This window comes from Biomphalaria glabrata, chromosome 12 (genome assembly GCF_947242115.1).
Source record: "Biomphalaria glabrata chromosome 12, xgBioGlab47.1, whole genome shotgun sequence".
Classification (NCBI taxonomy): domain Eukaryota; kingdom Metazoa; phylum Mollusca; class Gastropoda; family Planorbidae; genus Biomphalaria; species Biomphalaria glabrata.
The window spans coordinates 16,432,139-16,451,516 of NC_074722.1; the positions used below are offsets into that span (position 1 = coordinate 16,432,139).

The 19,378-nt window shown below is 33.3% G+C and overlaps 1 protein-coding gene across 1 annotated transcript; it reads left to right on the forward strand.

Annotated features, from left to right (window-relative positions):
• Positions 1–5,910: 5,910 nt before the first annotated feature.
• On the forward strand, positions 5,911–19,324 carry LOC106071417 (PRKR-interacting protein 1 homolog). The gene is made up of 6 exons (XM_013231507.2): positions 5,911–6,069; positions 13,069–13,147; positions 14,785–14,885; positions 15,925–16,010; positions 17,750–17,805; positions 18,532–19,324. The coding sequence occupies exons 1-6, from the start codon at positions 5,941–5,943 to the stop codon at positions 18,810–18,812; spliced, it is 732 nt and encodes a 243-aa protein (XP_013086961.2). The 5' UTR covers positions 5,911–5,940; the 3' UTR covers positions 18,813–19,324.
• Positions 19,325–19,378: the final 54 nt, after the last annotated feature.

Below are 19,378 nucleotides of genomic sequence, written 5' to 3' on the forward strand. Positions count from 1 at the left end.
TAGAGCAGTGAGATTCATAACAAATGAATGTTTACATTTGATTAGAGTAACACCTTTAGTAAAATCACTAAATTTAGAAACCCCTTCAGGATAGAAGACTTAAAAGTAAAGTAGCAATTATACATAAAACACTGAATCATAATCTTCAAATAGAAAAACAAATCCTAGTAAAATATTCAGAAAGACACAAGGATAAAGGCACATTCCTTGTTTCATATGCTAGGACAAATTTGTACAAATGCTCCTTTCCTAATGTTATTTAAATTGAGCATGGAATGGGTTGCCTGAGTCAGCCAGGAAAACCAATGACTTGGAAGAATTTAAATTATTGATTAACATGCATGACTAGATTGACCTTGATTTATAATCTTCTTTTTTTGAAGTGATGTCTGTATTTCATAAGATATGATAATCCCAATTAAAATATAGCTAGATAACACTGGGCTATTCTAAAATGATAAACAACTGATACATTTTTAATGATCAAAATGTTCAACTTCAATGAATGTAGCCTACCTTAGCCAGATCTAGTCTATGTAGGTTCTTCTATATAGATCTAAGAGTCTATTATATCTATCTGGAATATGTCTTCATGAATTGTCAAAATACTAGACCTAGATATGGATATAATTTATAGGCTATTCTATATCTATAATTCTAGGATTTGTAATAAAATCTATCAAGTAAATTTGGAGCTATACCCTATACTATCTATAGAATAACAGATGCAGATATTTGAAGAAAACATGCATGTAGACCTATTTTTGTGACCTAGAATACATTAACAATTTAAACATCTAGCATCCTTTGCACAATAAATAAAAAATCCTATATCTACTAACTAGCACTTCTGGTCTTGAGATCTTTAAGACACTGCATAACTTGACTTTATGGTGTTAATGAGTAATGTCTCAGCATGAACGCCACGCCCCCCAAGAAATACGATATTTTGTTGTGGAGCGAAGTGTGTGTGGTGTAGATCTAGATCTACCGTCTACGCATATAATACTATTCTAGAACTAACTATAATACTATTAAACGAAGATCCATATATAAGCGCTACTCGCTAGTTTAGACTATTGGATCTAAATCTTAGAACTTAATCTATAAAAATGTCGCGCTAGTCTAGACGCTGGATATTTCATAACTAGAATTCGAATTTTAATTTGAACGACATTTTTTATTTCGGTATATTAAAAAAAGCCTAAAATAAATGACACAAAACAATTATGTATTAGCCTATTATATCTATATGCCTTATAATATAAAGCGTCCATCTCTTAGATTTATATAATAATAGATCGAGTCTCCTACCTTAAAACCAATAGAAGAATAAAATGTCTCCTGTTTAAATCATAAATAGAATAAAATTAGATAGTAGGCCTAGGCCCAGAGTCCGGGTTATGTCGCATGTAGGATTAATATCGATGCCTATATCAGTGGCGTCACTAGGATGGGTGTCACCCGGTGCGGTAAGATCAGGGTGTCGAATCAACCCCCCCCCCCCGCCAGCGTTCCTCTTATTCTTCCCAATAAAAACTATCGTCGGTTCGTTCTTTTTTGCGCAATAATACAGTTCGTTGATTGCTGTTACACAAAGTTAAAATGAATGTGTATTCTGTTTTTTTTTTTTTTTTTTTTTTTGTCGTTGACATTTTATCGTTAATTATTACATAGATCAACATCTAAGATTTTTAAATTAGAAACAAATTAAACATCAGCTGAACAAGCATTACTAAGTAAACTTTAAAGAGCTCCTAACGGAAACTTTTTAGCATTACAGTGTTAGTTTCCTGAAGACGACTACTGAAAAAAAAAAAAAACTTTATGTAAAGTATATTGATCGGTACAAAAACTTAAAAAGAAATTATTTTTTAATCTTAACATTTAAAAGTCTACAATAACTTTAGGAAATAAAAACTTACATTTCCTTTTTAGGATTTAAAATTTGGATACTTATAAATAACTTTAACTTTAATATATTTTGCGACTTCGTTATCAATGGACAGATTTGCTTGATTTGAAATTCGTTTTTCAAAAGTTATTAATAGTTGTTAATTAACTTAAGTTTTGAAAAGCTTCTTTCACATGACGCCACGTAGGTTTGTCATATGCCACGTAGACATGCATTTGGCAAGAAATAAGGCTTAAATCTAAGGCTGGTAGGTATTCGTTGACGTCTTTGCTGCCTGTAGGTGTCTTGTAGTTCACATATCTTGTCTTATGGCTCAGTATAAAAGAGATTAACCTCTTGTTCTCTATTTGAATAGTGAATCCGGCATCTTAAGATTACTTTCCTGATATTTTCATATTTTTAAAAAAACGTATTTTTCTGTTGCAATAACATGCTAGTTTGATTTGACAAAAGTAATCTCAATAACATTTTGAGCTAACTTGTCACATATTTCTTATCTTATCTTATATAATACAGACGTTACTTCAAAAAAGAAGATGATTACGTCCTACGCGTCATGCATTTAGTCATGCATATTAACCAATGACTTAAATTCTGCCAAGTCACTGGTTTTCCTGGCTAGCTCAGGCAACCCATTCCATGCTCTAAAAGCACTAGGGAAGAAGGAGTATTTCGTAGAGTAAATGTTGAAGTGCTCTAGCTTAGCCACCACTTGGCCTTCTACTTCTTCTTCTTCGTTCTCATTGTTATGTTGGAGTGTTCAGATGAGTAGACCAATACATGAGATGAACTGCGCAGTGGTTTCCAAATCAGGGAGCTCTCCATATAGTTTCCTTTCTATTCGGTTGATTTGGGGCCAATGTCTTATTCGGGCCTCTTGGTAAAGAGAGCAGTTTTGGAGGACGTGGTCTGCATTCTCTGGTGATACTCCACATGGGCAGATTTCACTGGTTCCAATTTTGAGCTTCCGGTGCATGTGTTGTCGCATTCTGTTATGTCCGGTCCTGAGTCGAAAGATTAGACGTTGGTCTTGTCGGGATAGCTTATAGTAAGCGTCATCTTTCTTGTGATTTGGATGAGAGCTCGTCCATTTCTCATTTATTTTATTTATGATTAATTTCTTCAATTCTTCTGGATAGAGTGCAGGGTTTATTAGTGAGTTAATTAATACCTAATTACTAAGTTGGAATTGCTTACTTCATCAATGTCCCTGACTATTTCAGGTAAACCATTTGAATCTAATATAAATATATCTCTATTCTAACAAATAAGATTAATTTACTAATACCGGTATTGGTTAATTATTATATGTTGCCTGTTTTACAGGAATAAATGTAATTTTTCAAGATTTTGTTTTGACAAATTAAATTTTATGAAGTCTCTTTTTATCAATCCTTCTTCTTCTTCTTCATCGTTCTCATTGTTATGTTGGAGTGTTCATATGACTAGACCAATACATGAGATGAACTGCGCAGTGGTTTACAAATCAGGGAGCTCTCCATATAGTTTTCTTTCTATTGGGGTGATTTGGGGCCAATGTCTTATACGGGCCTCTTGGTAGAGAAAGCAGTTTTGGAGGACGTGGTCGGCATTTTCTGGTGATACTCCACATGGGCAGATTTCACTGGTTCCAATTTTGAGCTTCTGGAACATGTGTTGTCGCATTCTGTTGTGTCCGGTCCTGAGTCGAAAGATTAGACGTTAGTCTTGTCGGGATAGCTTATAGTAAGCATCATCTTTCTTGTGATTTGGATGGGAGCTCGTCCATTTCTCATTTATTTTATCTACAATTAATTTCTTCTGGATAGAGTGCAGAGTTTACTTGTGAGTTTGTTCTCCCACTCTTGGCGAGTGTGTCAGCCTTCTCATTTCCTTCTAGTTCTATATGAGCTGGTATCCATTGAATTACAGTTTTTTTTGCTGTTGCTGTTGAGCTTTGTAAGTGCTGTTCTGAGGTTTTTAATATATGAGGAATCAGAGTTTTGCAGGCTTTGGAGGGTTGTTTTTGCATCGGTTAGAAAGACAATCTGACTGTGTGGGGAACTTGGATGATTTGCTAGCATGGTAGCAGCTAGTGCTAGTGCTTCCCTTTCTGCTCTGTGACTGTCAGAGAGCTCTCCAGTTGCAAAGGATTTTTCTAGTTTTCCTCCATCAGGCCATTCGATAAGTATTCCAGCTCCTCCATTTGTGGTGGCTTTATGGGTTGAGCCATCCGTGTAAACTCTGATCCACTGATTGCTAGGATAATTGGTATGTAGAAAACAGTTCACTATTTTCTTGAGCTCTGTTGGTCTGTAATCAGATTTTCTTTTTATGCTTTCGATATGGTCCCTTATAGTAGGAAGAGAGCTTTCGTCCCAGTGTGGAGATTCATTATAGTGTATCGAGGATTCCAGAGTAATTTTTTCAAGTTGCTGTTTCTTTTTTAGGCTTAGAGATTCCTGTATGAAATTGGTCCTTTTGAAACTTTTTTTTTTTGTGCCAGTTTTGTGGGTTTTTGTTTTGAGTGGGTGCCTCTCCATGGTTTCCAATTTAGTGAATTAGGAAAGGATTTTTATTTCTCTTCTTTCATCCAGAGAAATCAGGGCAGCGGTTTCCTCCATAGCTCTTATGGGTGTTGTTTTGATTGCTCCTGTCATTATCCTTAGACCAATATTTTGAACCCTGTCTATTTTTCTTAGGTTGGTTTGGGCTGCTTAGCCCCATGCTGTGGCACCATATTCTAGTACAGGTCTTACGTAACTGGTATAGGTCTTTATCAGGATGTTGTGATTAGCTCCCCAATCTGTGCCAGCTATTTTTTTCAAGAGGGATAGTCTCTGGATGCCTTTACTTTGTGTTTTATCTATTTGGCTTTTCCAGGTTAGTCTCGGGTCATAGGTGACTCCAAGGTATGTAGGGCTGTCATTTTTTTCTAAAGCTTCATTATCTAATGTTAATTTTATTGTTTTATTGTATTTTATTAACGGGTGTCACCCGGTGCGGACCCCCCCCCCCGGGGCACCCCCTAGTGACGCAACTGGCCTATATTAAAAATAATTATTGGATTTTGCTGAGGTGGACAATTGTAGTCAAACTGAATATTATTTGTTTGGACCAGTATAAGGGTCTCTAATTATCTTATCTATATAAGACGTGTCATCTTTTTGCGTGAAAATGCCCGTCTTTTACTAGACTATGTTGTTTACTGCTAATGTAGACCATCAATCGAATTAAATAGTTCATATTTTATGGTTTAAGCATGGAACTATCATCATGATTTAAGCATATAAAACGAATTATTTATAAATAGATTTAAAGATGACAAGCCTCTATGTCACATATTTGTTTATTTAAGGCTGGTAACAAGAAACCTATCAAGTGACGTTCTAGACAATCACTCAGACATTTTTTTCTCAAGGCTTTTTAACGTTGAAAGCAAGTCTTCGTTGATTATATTTAAAGTATAAACAAAAATCTCAATTAGAGGTTAATCTTCTCCAATGTAGGCCAACAATGTGAAGAAAATGATCATTGCAAAAATTTAACTGACTTAGACCTAGATCTATATAGGCTATCTGACTGCAATCTAAACTGAAGGCTGTCCATGAAAGCAATGAGTGGTTAGTTATTAAACTCTTGTGACAATAAATAAAAGAAATTAAGATTTTCTAACCTTAACGGCCTCATTTGCACTTGCAGAAGTTCTCCCTCTTTCTTTAATATTACTAAATTAGATTATATGTCAAAGTCAAACTAAAGGAAATCATTCGAAAGTGATTATTAAGAAATCAAGATCGTGGATTGCTGCCTGGTCGTGCGGTTTGCGCGCTGGACTGTCGTTTGGATTTATCGATGGTCCCGGGCTCAAATCCTGCCCGCTCCCATCCCCCGTCGTCCTGCGGGAGGTTTGGGCTAGGAAGTAAACTACAACTCAGAAGGAACATCCGAAACATGTAAAACATTTTTTTTAAATGTGCGAAAGTAATATTTGTCTAGTTTTAAGTATATTCTTATCTTTTGAAGGTAGAGAGTAACTCTAAAAAATGGCGAATAACAACACAAAAGTATCGAAAGAAAGCTCCAAGAAAGAAAAAGACAAAGATGGAGTAAAAGTAATTAAAACTCCTGTCGACTTACAAAGGCTCAAATTAGAAAAGTTGATGAGTAATCCTGTAAGTTCTGGCATCTAAACTATTACCAATTAAATCATTAAATTTAAAATTAAATGATTAAAATAAAACAAGAGTCTGAAGAGTTACATTCACTTCAAACTAAAATTGAAACTTCAGTAAGTTCAGTGTCTTCAGTGACAAGGCTGAGTCAAGTCAAGATAAATTGAAGATTAATTGATTAATCATCATCATTAATTAAGTCAGTTAAGATTGTCTAAGTCTAAAGACCAGTACAGTAAAGTAGTAAAATCTAAAGATGATGATAAATCTAGGTCTAGATCATCAAGTAGTTAGGCGAAAAAACGCGGAAGTGTGAAAGTAAAAAATGACCGATAAACTTGAGATTGCGTTTTTGACTTTTTTTCACATAAACCACACATGCAAATTTAGTACACTTTTGAATGAAATAAGAGAAGTTTTAAACTTGTGTTATCGATTACTTTAGACCATGGCCTATATAAAGCTTAATTACGGCTTTTTTTTAAAAGTTATTTGTCATTTTTACTTTTATTATAAAAAATACTCATTTTTTGTTTTTAGCAATGCAGGGTCCAGGAAAATGATCAATGATTCATTTTTTTTCCTATGGTAGATATCATGCCTGGCTATAATTCTGCCAAGTTTTATCTCGATATCTCCGTCGCATCGCTCACAAACTTGAAAATACGGTTTACCATTGGGGGCTATGGGTTTTTCAGAATTTACTGAATTTTGATAAGAAAATTTCGTCATCAATGTAAAACCACTGGAGGCCATGTAAGGCCTAATATTCTGGATATATTCAAATAGATTTTATGTATTAATCGTCGTCGCATGAATTATAAAGCGCATTTGAAAAATAATTGTTTCAGACGATTTTGATCCCACTTTTTAAATATTTTGTTATTTTCTGCCATCAGAACGCCGCCATTTTGTCCCCGCCTCTCTGACAATTCTTGTAGATCTAGACCCGATAATTTGTTTATTACATCAATATTTACATTTTAAACAAGTAAAGTTCATAAATATAAATGAAATTAGATTTGTGAGCTAGAAATTCACTATGAATACTAAATCTACTATTAAATTTCTTATTTAATAAGTAGATTTATCCTCTACGAAACTCAATTCCAACTTTTTAACTTTTTGAGCGGGGGGTGTGTCTCGCTGGCTTAGCGAGAGAGACGCTCTCATGATGACTCATCTCTTTTGTTCCATGGCAACAATGTTAGGCCAAAACGACAAAAAAAAATTCATAACTTTCTAACTATTAGACATACAGTCATAATTTAAACACCATTGGAAAGTTCGATATAAGTATTTTAATGATGTACTAACGAAAAATTGTTTTTTCAAAGATCAATTTTTTATTTCCCCTCCCTACATCAAGGTCAAGACTTCTTAGTTCTATGTCTAGTCAATCTACTTCATCTAGACCTAGAATCTAGAACTAGATCTAAGTCAATTCTAAGACTAAGTGAAGTCTTAATACTTACTAAACTTACTTAGACGACTAAGACGTCTTAGACTTAGTTCACTTGTTAGATATTAGAAGCCTTATTTTTAGTCTTAGGTCTTAGTCTAAGAAGGCCTGAACTCTGACTGACCTGCAACGTCGCATCTGTCACAATCTGTGTGCAGTCTATCTACTAACTAGAACAATAGCTTGCTGCCACGTCATAGGACTATGCGACAGGGCAACAAGCTATTGGTCTCCCCTGCCCACAGGTTGCAATGTCACAAGTCAGTGTTTAGGCCTACTATGAATGTATGATGATTGGTCTAGGTCTACAGGTATTTGACTTAAAATACAAAAGGCGAAAAGGAAACCCCGATGTTTTGACAGTTTTAGATAGAACATGTGATTTTATTTACAGATTTAAGTTTAATAATATATTATTCTTTTTGTTTTCTTTTCAATAATAACTTTGTAATTGATGTTTTTAAATAAAAATTGCTCACAAAATAGGGATAACACTGATCTCCTCATGCAGAAATGCAATGACAGAAACACCTGTCTGCAGATTAAAAATAAACTTATTTACATGTCATGCACCCTTCACCCTCATGGACTCAACAGCCAACACACTTAAATAAATATGAGATGGGGACTAACACTCCACCTTTTTCCCATTTATCTTTGTCTGACATCACCACCCCTTCCGTTTTCCATCACTTTTACACCAGCATAGCTCATTTCTTTTCTGCCTCAATAGAGAACAACATCGGACAGATAAGTTAGCTTAAAGACCAACTGAAGAGGTTTTGGGGTCAGACGCGGAAACCGGTGTTATACTTTTTTTTAGATTCATAATGCTTAAAAAAACATACATACGAAATTTTAGACATATATTCTTTGTAATTATTTAGATATAAGCAATTTAATGTGAGTTTTAGGGACTATTAAATTTCACAATCTCGAAGCCATTCGAGATCAGTATTTCCCAGACAACCAAGGTCGATGACGTAGTTTAAGGGAAATTAGGTCAAATTTTTCAGTTTATGGCTTAGCGTATTTCCCTATTCCTTTTTACAGGAATGCTAGTTTCTAAAAACAAAGGCGACTAAAACACGCCAATTTATAAAAAGGGGATGTTAAGAGTTGGGGAAATTAGGTCAAATCACGCAATTTATGGCTTTGCATGTTAGATCTACTGTTTGTCGGCTTATTCTTGATCTAGTCAAGCGAACAGCGTTTCACCCCACACAGTACCGCGAGCCTCAGTTCACATGTTTCGTTTTAGTCAAGTTACGCAATTTATGGCTTATGTTACTGCTTCAGGCTTATTCTAGTTCTAGATCTACTGCTTTTGATCAAGAGCAGAGTTCTTTTCTCAGATCATTAATGATGTACGAAGTAGACCTAAATTTAGATCTAAATCCAATTAGATGAAGTCTAGATCTAGTAGTAGTATTGGATATTTAGAGATAAGACCTATCTATTTAGACTGATCCGATCGAGGTGCTGGGCCTAGATCTAGAAAAACAAAGTTTAAAATTATATACTCTATCTATACACTTAGTGAATATTAACCTATAGTCGTCCCTAAATATGCCCAATATGGGAAAAAAAACAATTATTAAATGTGAATGTTGAGCTCATTCAATGTAGTTATTGTAGTATACGATTATATTTAGTTTGAATCTAGAGTCACAACCCCGTACAACACTAGGCAAATAGCTTTAACTTAAACCTTAACTTAGACTTAAAAGTAGTCTGATTTAGATCTACTAGTAAAAAAAGTACTAGATCTAAATTTCTAAAAACTAATCTATAAGGCAAAAATTATACCTAGATCTACCAATTCTATAATATTATTAATATACGAAATATGGATTTTATTACACTCTTATTTAAATATATTCGTACCGCATATTCGGGCCTATATACTTACATAGTTCTATAAATATGTATCTAAAAATTTAAGAGTTTTCATTTATCTCACGCTTGACTCATTTGTTGATTGGAATAGAATCATTAGATTATTAGATAGTTAAGTTAGCAAGTTAATCTGTAACTGTAGGTAACAAAGTTTTAAATTGTGTTTAGACTATAAATGAAAGAGATTATCCTATTGGAGAAGGAGTTGTCATTTTTTTCTTTTCTCTGGGAAGTCAGGGAAGTGGAAAATAAATTATAGTATCAATATAATGTTAAGTAATGCATATAGGCTACTGTTGATGTAATTATGCAACTCATTTTATTAAATTTTAGTAACTCAATTATTGCCAGTTAATCACTGAATATATATTTTTTTTTTATTGTTATTAAAAAATGCAGAGCTATTCATAATTTAAAGTGTTTAATAAATAAGGCTGGCAGTCGAGTCGAAAGATTAATGAGAAATCAGTATTTTCCATGGCTACGCAGCCCCAGCTGCTAACTAGATATTTTGCCGCGTCCAGCGAAGACATAACCATATTCAGCTGGTGGTCAATTTAAATGTTCTTTACGACGTCTACGTCTTCCCTCATCAGTGGATTTTCTTTTGGCCTCTAATATGTATTCCACGTTGCAATTTCTAATAAATAGCATCATTCGAAGAATGAGATCCAACTTATTTTTTAAAAATGTAACCCCTTTACAGATCAAGTCATCATTGCAATGGACATTCAGATCTGCATTAACATAAAAATGATCAAAATTTGAATAGGTTTCGAAACGCAGAAAGTTGTGTGGTTTGCATTCCGAACTGTCTTCTCTGTGGTCTCAGGTTCAAACATTGACCACTGCCATTAACTAACATCCTGCTGGAGTTTTGGGCTATGACTTAATAGTATTAAATCCTGATTCGAAACTTTGTCTAAACCTAGCAAGTGAAAAGGAACATACTAAAATAATGTTGTGTGTATAATGAAGAACTCTATTAAAATGTGATTTTGTATTTACATTTATTGGTATTTATTATATAAAATAAAATTGTAGAATGTTTCTGTGATTTGTTTCACAGGGAATATTGTATTTCCAAAATGATGAAAGATCCATCTAGTAAACTTGTCTGTACGCCACATGTCATATATGTTTTCTGTAAAATAGATTTTAAAAAATTTATTTATTAACATTTATACTTAATTATGTATACATATATAGAACTAGTGGTTATATATATATATATATTATATATGTTATACTGATTATCTGATCTAACATCAACATCTAACTCTTATTGTTCTTAATAATAATAAATTACTCTACTCTAGGTCTAGGCAATCTAATATATATAAGACCAGGGCCGGTCTTAAGCCACTGCAACCTATGCGGTCGCAGTGGGCCCTGCACTTTCATAGGCTTCGTGCTAATTCTAGGTGTAATAGTTAAATTGCAATATATATATATATATCGGTATATATAAAACCTGGAAATCTCATAAAAATCTCCTGAAAAATAGACAAAATTGTGGGTGTCATTCATTCCGAAAACGCTAATCCTACGCGCGATAAACGAAATAAGACATTGTCAGCTTTCATGTACTAAAATGTAATAATTAGGCAAATTTTCACTTTAATCAGAAGTTTCCATACTTTATTTACTTTAATAGAGTGACTGGCATTTTAATATGCCATAGGTTGCAAAGTTCGTAAAGTAAAGTTAATTTGATCGTAATCTTGTACTTAGTAAAGATTTAATAAAATTCAAAGTCGAATTTTTTTTAAATACGAAATCTTAATTTTCACTTATTATCCTTATTCCCACCCAGACTAGGCCCCGCGCAATCAGTTTCACATAGGGCCCCGCAATCGTTAGGACCGGCCCTGTTTAAGTTTAAGACTTAAAGAAATGTCACATGTGTTTAGTAAAAATCTGTATTTTATATTACCAATATAAATGATGACTTATTATTTTTTTAGATCTAAAGTTTAGCCTTATTAATTAGTATAGTAAGGGCTAGTAAAGAGTATAAATATATTCTATATAGATTTAGCTTAGGCTTTAGGTTTAGTCCTTGACTATTATAATATTATATTTATATCTATGAATAATCTTTATGCTATTGCTAGGACACTACTCACTAGGTCTTACTATTACAAGCTATTACCGATTACCAAAAAATGTTGGCGACTGGGCTTAGACTTAACATAGAGGCTAGTCTAGATTACTCTAGATCTACTTAATTAGTTAAATCTACTAGTTTATAAACTATTACTAGTACTACTAGTAGTATTACTACAATTAGTACAATAATACAAGTCAAGTATTTATAAACTCTAGATCTAGTGAATTCTAGTGAGTGACTAGTAAAATTGTTAGAAGGCCTAGCTAGAATTAGACTTAGAGATATAGAAAATAATATAGATAGATCTAACCATTTAGTTTTGTTATAACTATTAGACTTAGTATAGTCTAAGTATAGTATACCTAGACCTAGATGATCTACTAGTACTTGATGATACTAGAGACTACTACTAGAGTAGACTAGGTCTAGATCTGAGTAGTAGATCTAGATTCTAGTGATCTAGTCACGTCTAGTGACAATCTACTAGTGACTAGCTAGTCCTATTATTATAATCTATCTATAATTATATTAATTCAATAGTCTGCTCTAGAATATATTTTGAAAAAGTAGAAGAGTTCTCTTCATGGCATTTTGGTGCATCCCATGATAAGTATCATTTAAAACTGTTGGACAGCTACATTTAGATAAGTTTTTCATCTGAATCGCTATCAATAACGTATCCAGCCATGTCTATTTTTATTTACATTTTCTCAGTCCATTACAATACGTCACTTCCGGTTTCGGCCATTGAAGCTGATTTTCAAATCTCGTTATTTTTTACACTTTCAAATTACTTTTTCTAATATAAATACGCTTTTCTAAAATCTCAAATTTTTAGGAACTAACTTTGATGCTATCTACTATCTAAATCAATCGCTATCTCAATTTCGAAAAAAACCTCTTCAGTTGGTCTTTAAGCCTATTTTGTGTTAACTGTTTGTCTTTTTGTTTGTTTGCTTTATTATCCTCATGACCCAAATGTTCTTTGTTTTGACTTGGTCTGGCAAGGTTACCTAGATGTATGTTTAGTGTGTGCTTTCTAAACAGTTGTTCACTACTGCAGCAGTAAATCTTTGTTCCAAAATATAATAGTTTGCAAAAAGTGAAACAGTATTGTCTATGGGAGAGAATGATCAATTTCCACCATTAGCACTGGCTGATATTTATTTATATATATCAAACACCCTAACTGACACAATAGCAGAAGATCAAGATTAATTAGATTGGCTTAGAAAGCTATAAGTTAAAATTCTTTAGTTCTTTATTCTTTAGTTCTTAAGTCACTATTTATTATGAACATAATTTGAAGAAAAAGAATTTTAAGATAATTTTACTCAAAGGTTCTGTTTACTGTTTATAACTTAAGTTGAAATAAAAAGACTTTGAGATATTTTCAAAACATTCACTTGATTCTTTACATATATTAATTTGTGTTGCTTTGTTAAAATATTTCTTATGATGAGTTAGAGTTAATATGTTTTACACTTGTTGTAAATGTCTTTTTGTTTTTCTCATGACTTTTCAGACCAAAGAAGTTGTCATACCTGAAAAGTCCAAAGAAAAAGCACTGAGGGCTCCTTTGGAATTCATCAGAAATATTTGGGGTAATAAGAAATGTGTGTAACAACTAAATATCTAGAAGTCTTGAGATTGTTTCCTAGATAACTTCAGTCAACTTGGGCTACCAGGATCAAAGGTTTTAAGTTCCATTGGGGAAGTTAACTTTGTTTCTTATCTGTCAGTCACTCACCATTTTGCCAATACATGAAAAAATACAGTAAACATTGCGCTGCAGACTATCATAATCATTTTTACTGTTGGCTTCTATCAATCTACTTTGCTTTTATCAGAAATTCTATTTTATTAGAAATGATAGAAGAAGTTTATTTTTAAATGTTGGCAAATCTGCTTTTATCTCGATGTTTAATCATGTAGGCTGATATTCAAGTGTTAATCAGAAATTTGTCAAGTTGCTTTGTCTTCAAGTCTGAAGGTAAAGACATAGTGCAGCATGTCACATGACTACACTGACCCAACTGCATATTTTTTCATATCTCATTCAAAGAAGTCTTTGATTGCCAGGTTGCGCTGGGGCTGGTGGATTAAGTTATTTTTCAAGATCTGAATTTGTCTTCTGTGGTATGACCCAGAGTCTTGAAAGTCACTAAATTTAGAAAGCCTTCAGGACTGAAGACTCAAAAGTAAAGTAGTTATTATACATAAAACACCAAACCATAATCTTCAAATACAAAAACAAAATTTAATAAAATACTCAGAAAGACACAAAGATAAAGGCACATTCCTCATCCCATAAGCTAGGACAAATTTGTACAAATACTCCTTCTTCCCTAGTGCTATTAGAGCACGGAATGGGTTGCCTGAGCTAGCCAGGAAAACCAGTGACTTGGCAGAATTTAAGTCATTGGTTAATATACATGACTGAATGCATGACGCGTAGGACGTAATCATCTTCTTTTTTAAAGTAACGTCTGTATTATATAAGATAAGATAATATATAGAGTTCTCTATCAGTATTGGAGGCCTTAAGTTTGTATGTTTTCTCTTCTGTGACAGAAAGGGCAAGCTGACACCTGAACTAATTCCTAAATGTTTTACCTATAGTTTCTTTCAAATTTTCACAATGTGGTAGTCTTGAAAATGGCATTGCATTTTAATGTTGTAGAGGGTTAATGAATTAATAGAAATGCCATGTGAATAAAAAGAAATATTTCAATTATGTAGAGGGCACAGAAGAATATTGTGCAAAGCGAGTGATTGACTGGAACCCACAGCACAAAAGAAATGCTGGACCCAACTCTAGGGAATTCCCCAGTTTAGAGTTCGATGGCAAAGTACTATTCGAAGTACTATTAGGCCTTATACTCCACTAGGAGTCAAAAGTATGATGATTTATTTGTTATCTGTAACCAATTCATTATATTGCAACTGACAGTATTTCCAAGCTCGCTGTTTGCCAAATCAGTAAAATCGGTTTTGTTCTTGATCTAATTTACATTTTTGTTTATGGCATACAAACACATTTGCTACTTTACTTTCTTTTGACCTTAACAATCATTATATGCCTTTTTTTTTTCATTCTTAATAGTTTAATAGCCCGAATAAAAAAAAATTAGCTTGCAACAAACATATCAAAATATGCACATACCATACTGATGAAATAATTTTATTTGTATGTTAAATTGTCACCAAGTATATATACAAATAAATGTTTGTCTAATAGGATCCAGTGCTGGAGCTGGCAGTGGGGACTTTCATGTCTACCGAGGTGTCCGAAGGAGGGAATATGCTCGTCAAAAATTTATCAAAGAAATGGCTGATAAGGTGATTTCATAAAATAGCTGATTTTAGTTGAATTATTTATTGTTAAATTATAATGACTTGTTGAAATGACCAAAAATTTAATTGGTTTTAAAGAATATAGAAAGGCTTCTGTGCTAAACTAATTTAAAACATTATATGAAGAATAGACTAAGACAGTTTTATTGATCTTTATTGGAATTTTTGTGTGATTACAAAGACTCTTTTTATTTTAGTCAACATTTGTCTTAGTTAATGAAGTTCTTTAAAAAATGCTGTGCTATTTCATTTATGAATCAATGAAAGCACTTGCTCAGTTGCTAATTTTGTGTAACTAATCTTGGTTGATACATGTATGTAAAATTAAAATAATAATAATCTAAGAGTACAAAGTTTGAATTCACTTTATGATTGATCCCCATTGATTATACTAATTGTATACAATGGTCACCTGTCTGCACACTTCTTTATGAAGTATTATGTAAAAGAAGACTGTGTATTTGCCTCAACTTTTTCTTCTATTTCTTTGGTTTTATGTTTAACCTGCAGTGATTATTGTCTCCTATTAAAACAAAGAGTGGATCCTTATAGAACTTCAACAATTGCACTTTAGATGCTCCCACTGAATCTGATGTTTTTATCATGGGGAATGATAGAGTTCATACATATTTTTGGACTATTAAACTAAAAATAGAAGTCATGTTCCAGAACTCCCAATGGCATTTACTTGGTCCCAATGTTTAAAATGGTTGGTGCAATAATTCTTTGACTCTTGACAAACAGACATGTCTACCACACAGTCATTAGCTATATGGACATTGATGTTACATAAAAAGCTTCTAAAACATTTCCATCAAGGAATGTGTCCCTAGCTTTTAATTAGAAAACCTTTCAACTGCTTGATCTGCAGTATGTTGCTAAATAAGTTGATCGCAGATGGTTCATTGTGCATTTCTTCAATCTTCTTTAGTCTCTGGTGCTTGAAAACAATGCATTATTATAATTAAAAATAATTAAATAAAATAATTCTAAGCCAGTGTATTTAAATTGTATGTGTGTATAGGAAGAAGCTGATTTAGCTTACAAGAAAAGTTTGGAGCAGCATAAACTTGAAGCTGAACAGAGGACATCTAAGAAGAGAGCAAAAAGGTATTTGCCTTTAAATTTTATTATAAAGCTTATATCAACTCACTCTGTCTCTCTGGTAAAAAGTTTGTTAAGGTTATTTCTCTGACAGCCAATCTCAGATCAAGCTGAAATTTTGCAGTATTATTTTTTTTAACTGACAACACAAGAATCAATAAAAAAAAAAAACAAAAAAAAACAACTAACCAATTAGTTAATTAACTATTGGTAATTAGCTGCTTTGTTTGGTATTTCAAATAAAGGAAAGAAATTGTACTTGACTGAGTGGTGGTATAAGCAAAGTGTTATTATGTCAGCTTGAGCAGGTGTGAGCCAAAAGTTTGAATTCAGGACGTTCTATTTTTTTTATAAACTGTTTACAGCAAAAATTCAGCCAGATATCCCTATAATGTTCCCAACTGGTCCAGATAAGTGATATATCTATTACAAATTTAATTACATGACTGATCCAAACTAATTGATACAATTGCACTTTCAGACCTGCCTACTGTTACGCAAAATGTGTATTCGTTACGCAAAATGTCCAGAAAATGACAGTCAGTACGCAAATACGCATTTAACCCGTCGCGGTACGCATTTCGTATCCTTTTTTTTTTTCCTCTCTAGACTAGCTTACGAGCTTCGGAGGTCACGCTAAGCTGTCCTGTGGGGGGGGGGGGAGGAGAAAAGGTGGGGGAACACATTGTGTCCAGATCTATACGTTGATTGGTTTTTAAAAGCAATTAGATTTAGTCAAGAAATGAAGAATGCGAGAGTGAGGGAGTGGCGGGTTGGTACCATCAGTTAGCTGATACACCAACGTGACTTTTTTTTTGTAAGTTCATTATGGTTAATTATGTTGAATCCCTGATTCCCGTATTCATTTGTGTAGAAAAAAATATCGAAGTGCTATCGATTCAAAACACATTGAGTGACATTGTAGATATCTAGTCTAGATCTAGATCTGGATTCTAGATCTAGAATCTAGATAACTTGTTATACAGGAATAGATAATCTAGCTAGAGTCTAGCTAGACATTATGTTATGTCATGATTCTCTACATTACTCTACAATCTACAATCTAGATCCAATTTAGTTGTAGTATGATTTAGTCAATTTAGATTGACTAGATCTAGATCGATAACATCTACTTAGAATCTACTACCATCTAGTCTAGATCTTGACTAGATTCTTAGTCTTAGTATAGAACAGATCGAGGATGAAGGTAGGCCTACGAAAGTTTGGAGTAGACCTACGTTTGTAACAGGTAACACTCTTGAGCCCAGATCTAGAGTAGATTACATTCATTATATTATGATTATATAGACATAGATCCAGATCTAGTCTAGATATCATCTCTATTGTCGTATTGATCTAGATTTAGATTGTAGATCTAATCATGAAATCTAGATCTAATATTATATATATATATATATATATGACAAAATAAAAATAGTGGATCGTGTAACGCATTCTGGTGCCAAAATATGCATTTGGACCATCAGCGTTACGCATTTGGACTTTTTTTTGGTAGGCAGGTCTGCACTTTGTAAAAGCTTTTTTTTTTTACAGTATCATATATATATATATATATTTTTATTTTTTTATTTTTTTATTTTTATTTTACTTAAAAAAAGATGTTGCTGCTACTGGGTACATCTTGAAATTTATTATTTAAGCTTGAAAAGAATGTGTAGTTTGTAATGTTTTAAAAAGAGATGCACCTTATGTAATGACCATTGTTCCATTCTGTTATTTCTTAGATTAAAAAAGAAAGAGAAACTCAAAGCCAAGAAAATGAAAAAGAAAACTGGTTCAGGTGAGCTCATTACATTTTTTTCCACACCCTTAGTCAGTGATTATTTATATCCATTATTTGTATCAACTCTCAGTCTTTTAGTAATGTTATCAACACTCAGTTTGTTAGTTAATGTTATTAACACTATCAGTCAGGTAAATAAAACTTACTCTGTACACACTCAATTCATCTAGTTATTTTGGTTGTAGCTGGACTGGGTATTCAAGGTGTATAACTTATGTATAACTATCCATCGTGGTTGATGAGGACCACTTTTATCATCCAGGGGGGCTGAGGGCTTTGCACTGGGGTTTTGTGCCTCTTCTTGTGGCTGGTGAGACCTATGTGAGCCCGAAATGTTTGGCTGCACTCTGGGCAGGTTAGTCCAGTCCAATTGTCCTCTGCAATCTGTGTGTCAGTTTTCCCAGAGTGATGCCATGATGCTCTATCATGTGTTTCTGTCTCCCGGGTGGCGGGGTCAATGCTGAAGGCTTTCAGAGAAGCTTTGAGGTTGTCACTAAAGCATTTTCTTTGACCAAGATCACAAGATCACTTCTCTTCCCTTAATTGGTCATAAAGTAGTCCTTTAGGGATGTGAGAGTCTTCCATTCTGCTGATGTGGCCTGCCCATCGCAGCTGGGACTGCATCAGGATGCTTTATGACCAATTAAGGGAAGAGAACATTATGAGTGTTTAGTGGTAGCTCTACTCCTGAGATGTTCTCATGGCTTTGTTCATTCCTACCAGATTCCAAAACAAAGTCTGAGAGTGACAATGACAGTGACGCTTCTGAAAGTGGTGGTGATAGTGAAGAAGACCAATCAGTCAGTGAGGACAACAGCAATCATGCTACAGCCCTATCCAATCATGCTACATCCAATCCTGATAATGATGCTCAGTCCAACCAAGATGATGAAAGAACTCATAATGAAACACAATCAAGTCACAAAGGTGAATCTAACAGAGATTATACACACCAGAACAGCCCACAGTGCAATGTTGAAAGTGAGGACAATGCAACAACTTAATTCTCAACTTTACATATTTATTGAAAAAACTAAAATTATTGGTAAATTCTATTGTAAAAATGAAGCCATCAGGACATCAAGAACTTGACAGTTCTTTTCTGAAGTTAACAAGATATTTTTGTTAAAGAATATGTTTAGACATTTTGATCTGCTGTTTTTTTTTTTTAGAACAAATGTTCTGTCAATTTAGTTCATTAAATGTTATGTCAAGTTAGTTCATTATTGAACTTTTACTTTCAGATGAGATGAGAAAAAATATGAAAGTAAGAAAATGAAATTGTTTAAAAAATAATAATGAGCATGTGGGCATAAAAAATGTTTCTGAACTGAGGCCATTTAATCAACATTTTTGGTTAGAAAGCCAAAAGATGGCTAACTGTTGGCACAGTTATCATTTCATAGGTCATGAAATTCATAATTTTAATTAATCTCTATATAAATACATTTGTCATTTGTTGTCATTTTTATGTTAATACATTAATTGTTGGCTGTAAATAAAGATTATTTCCATGTTTTATTTTGTTTTTATTTTGTGAATGAAATCCACACTTTAGGACACAATTGAA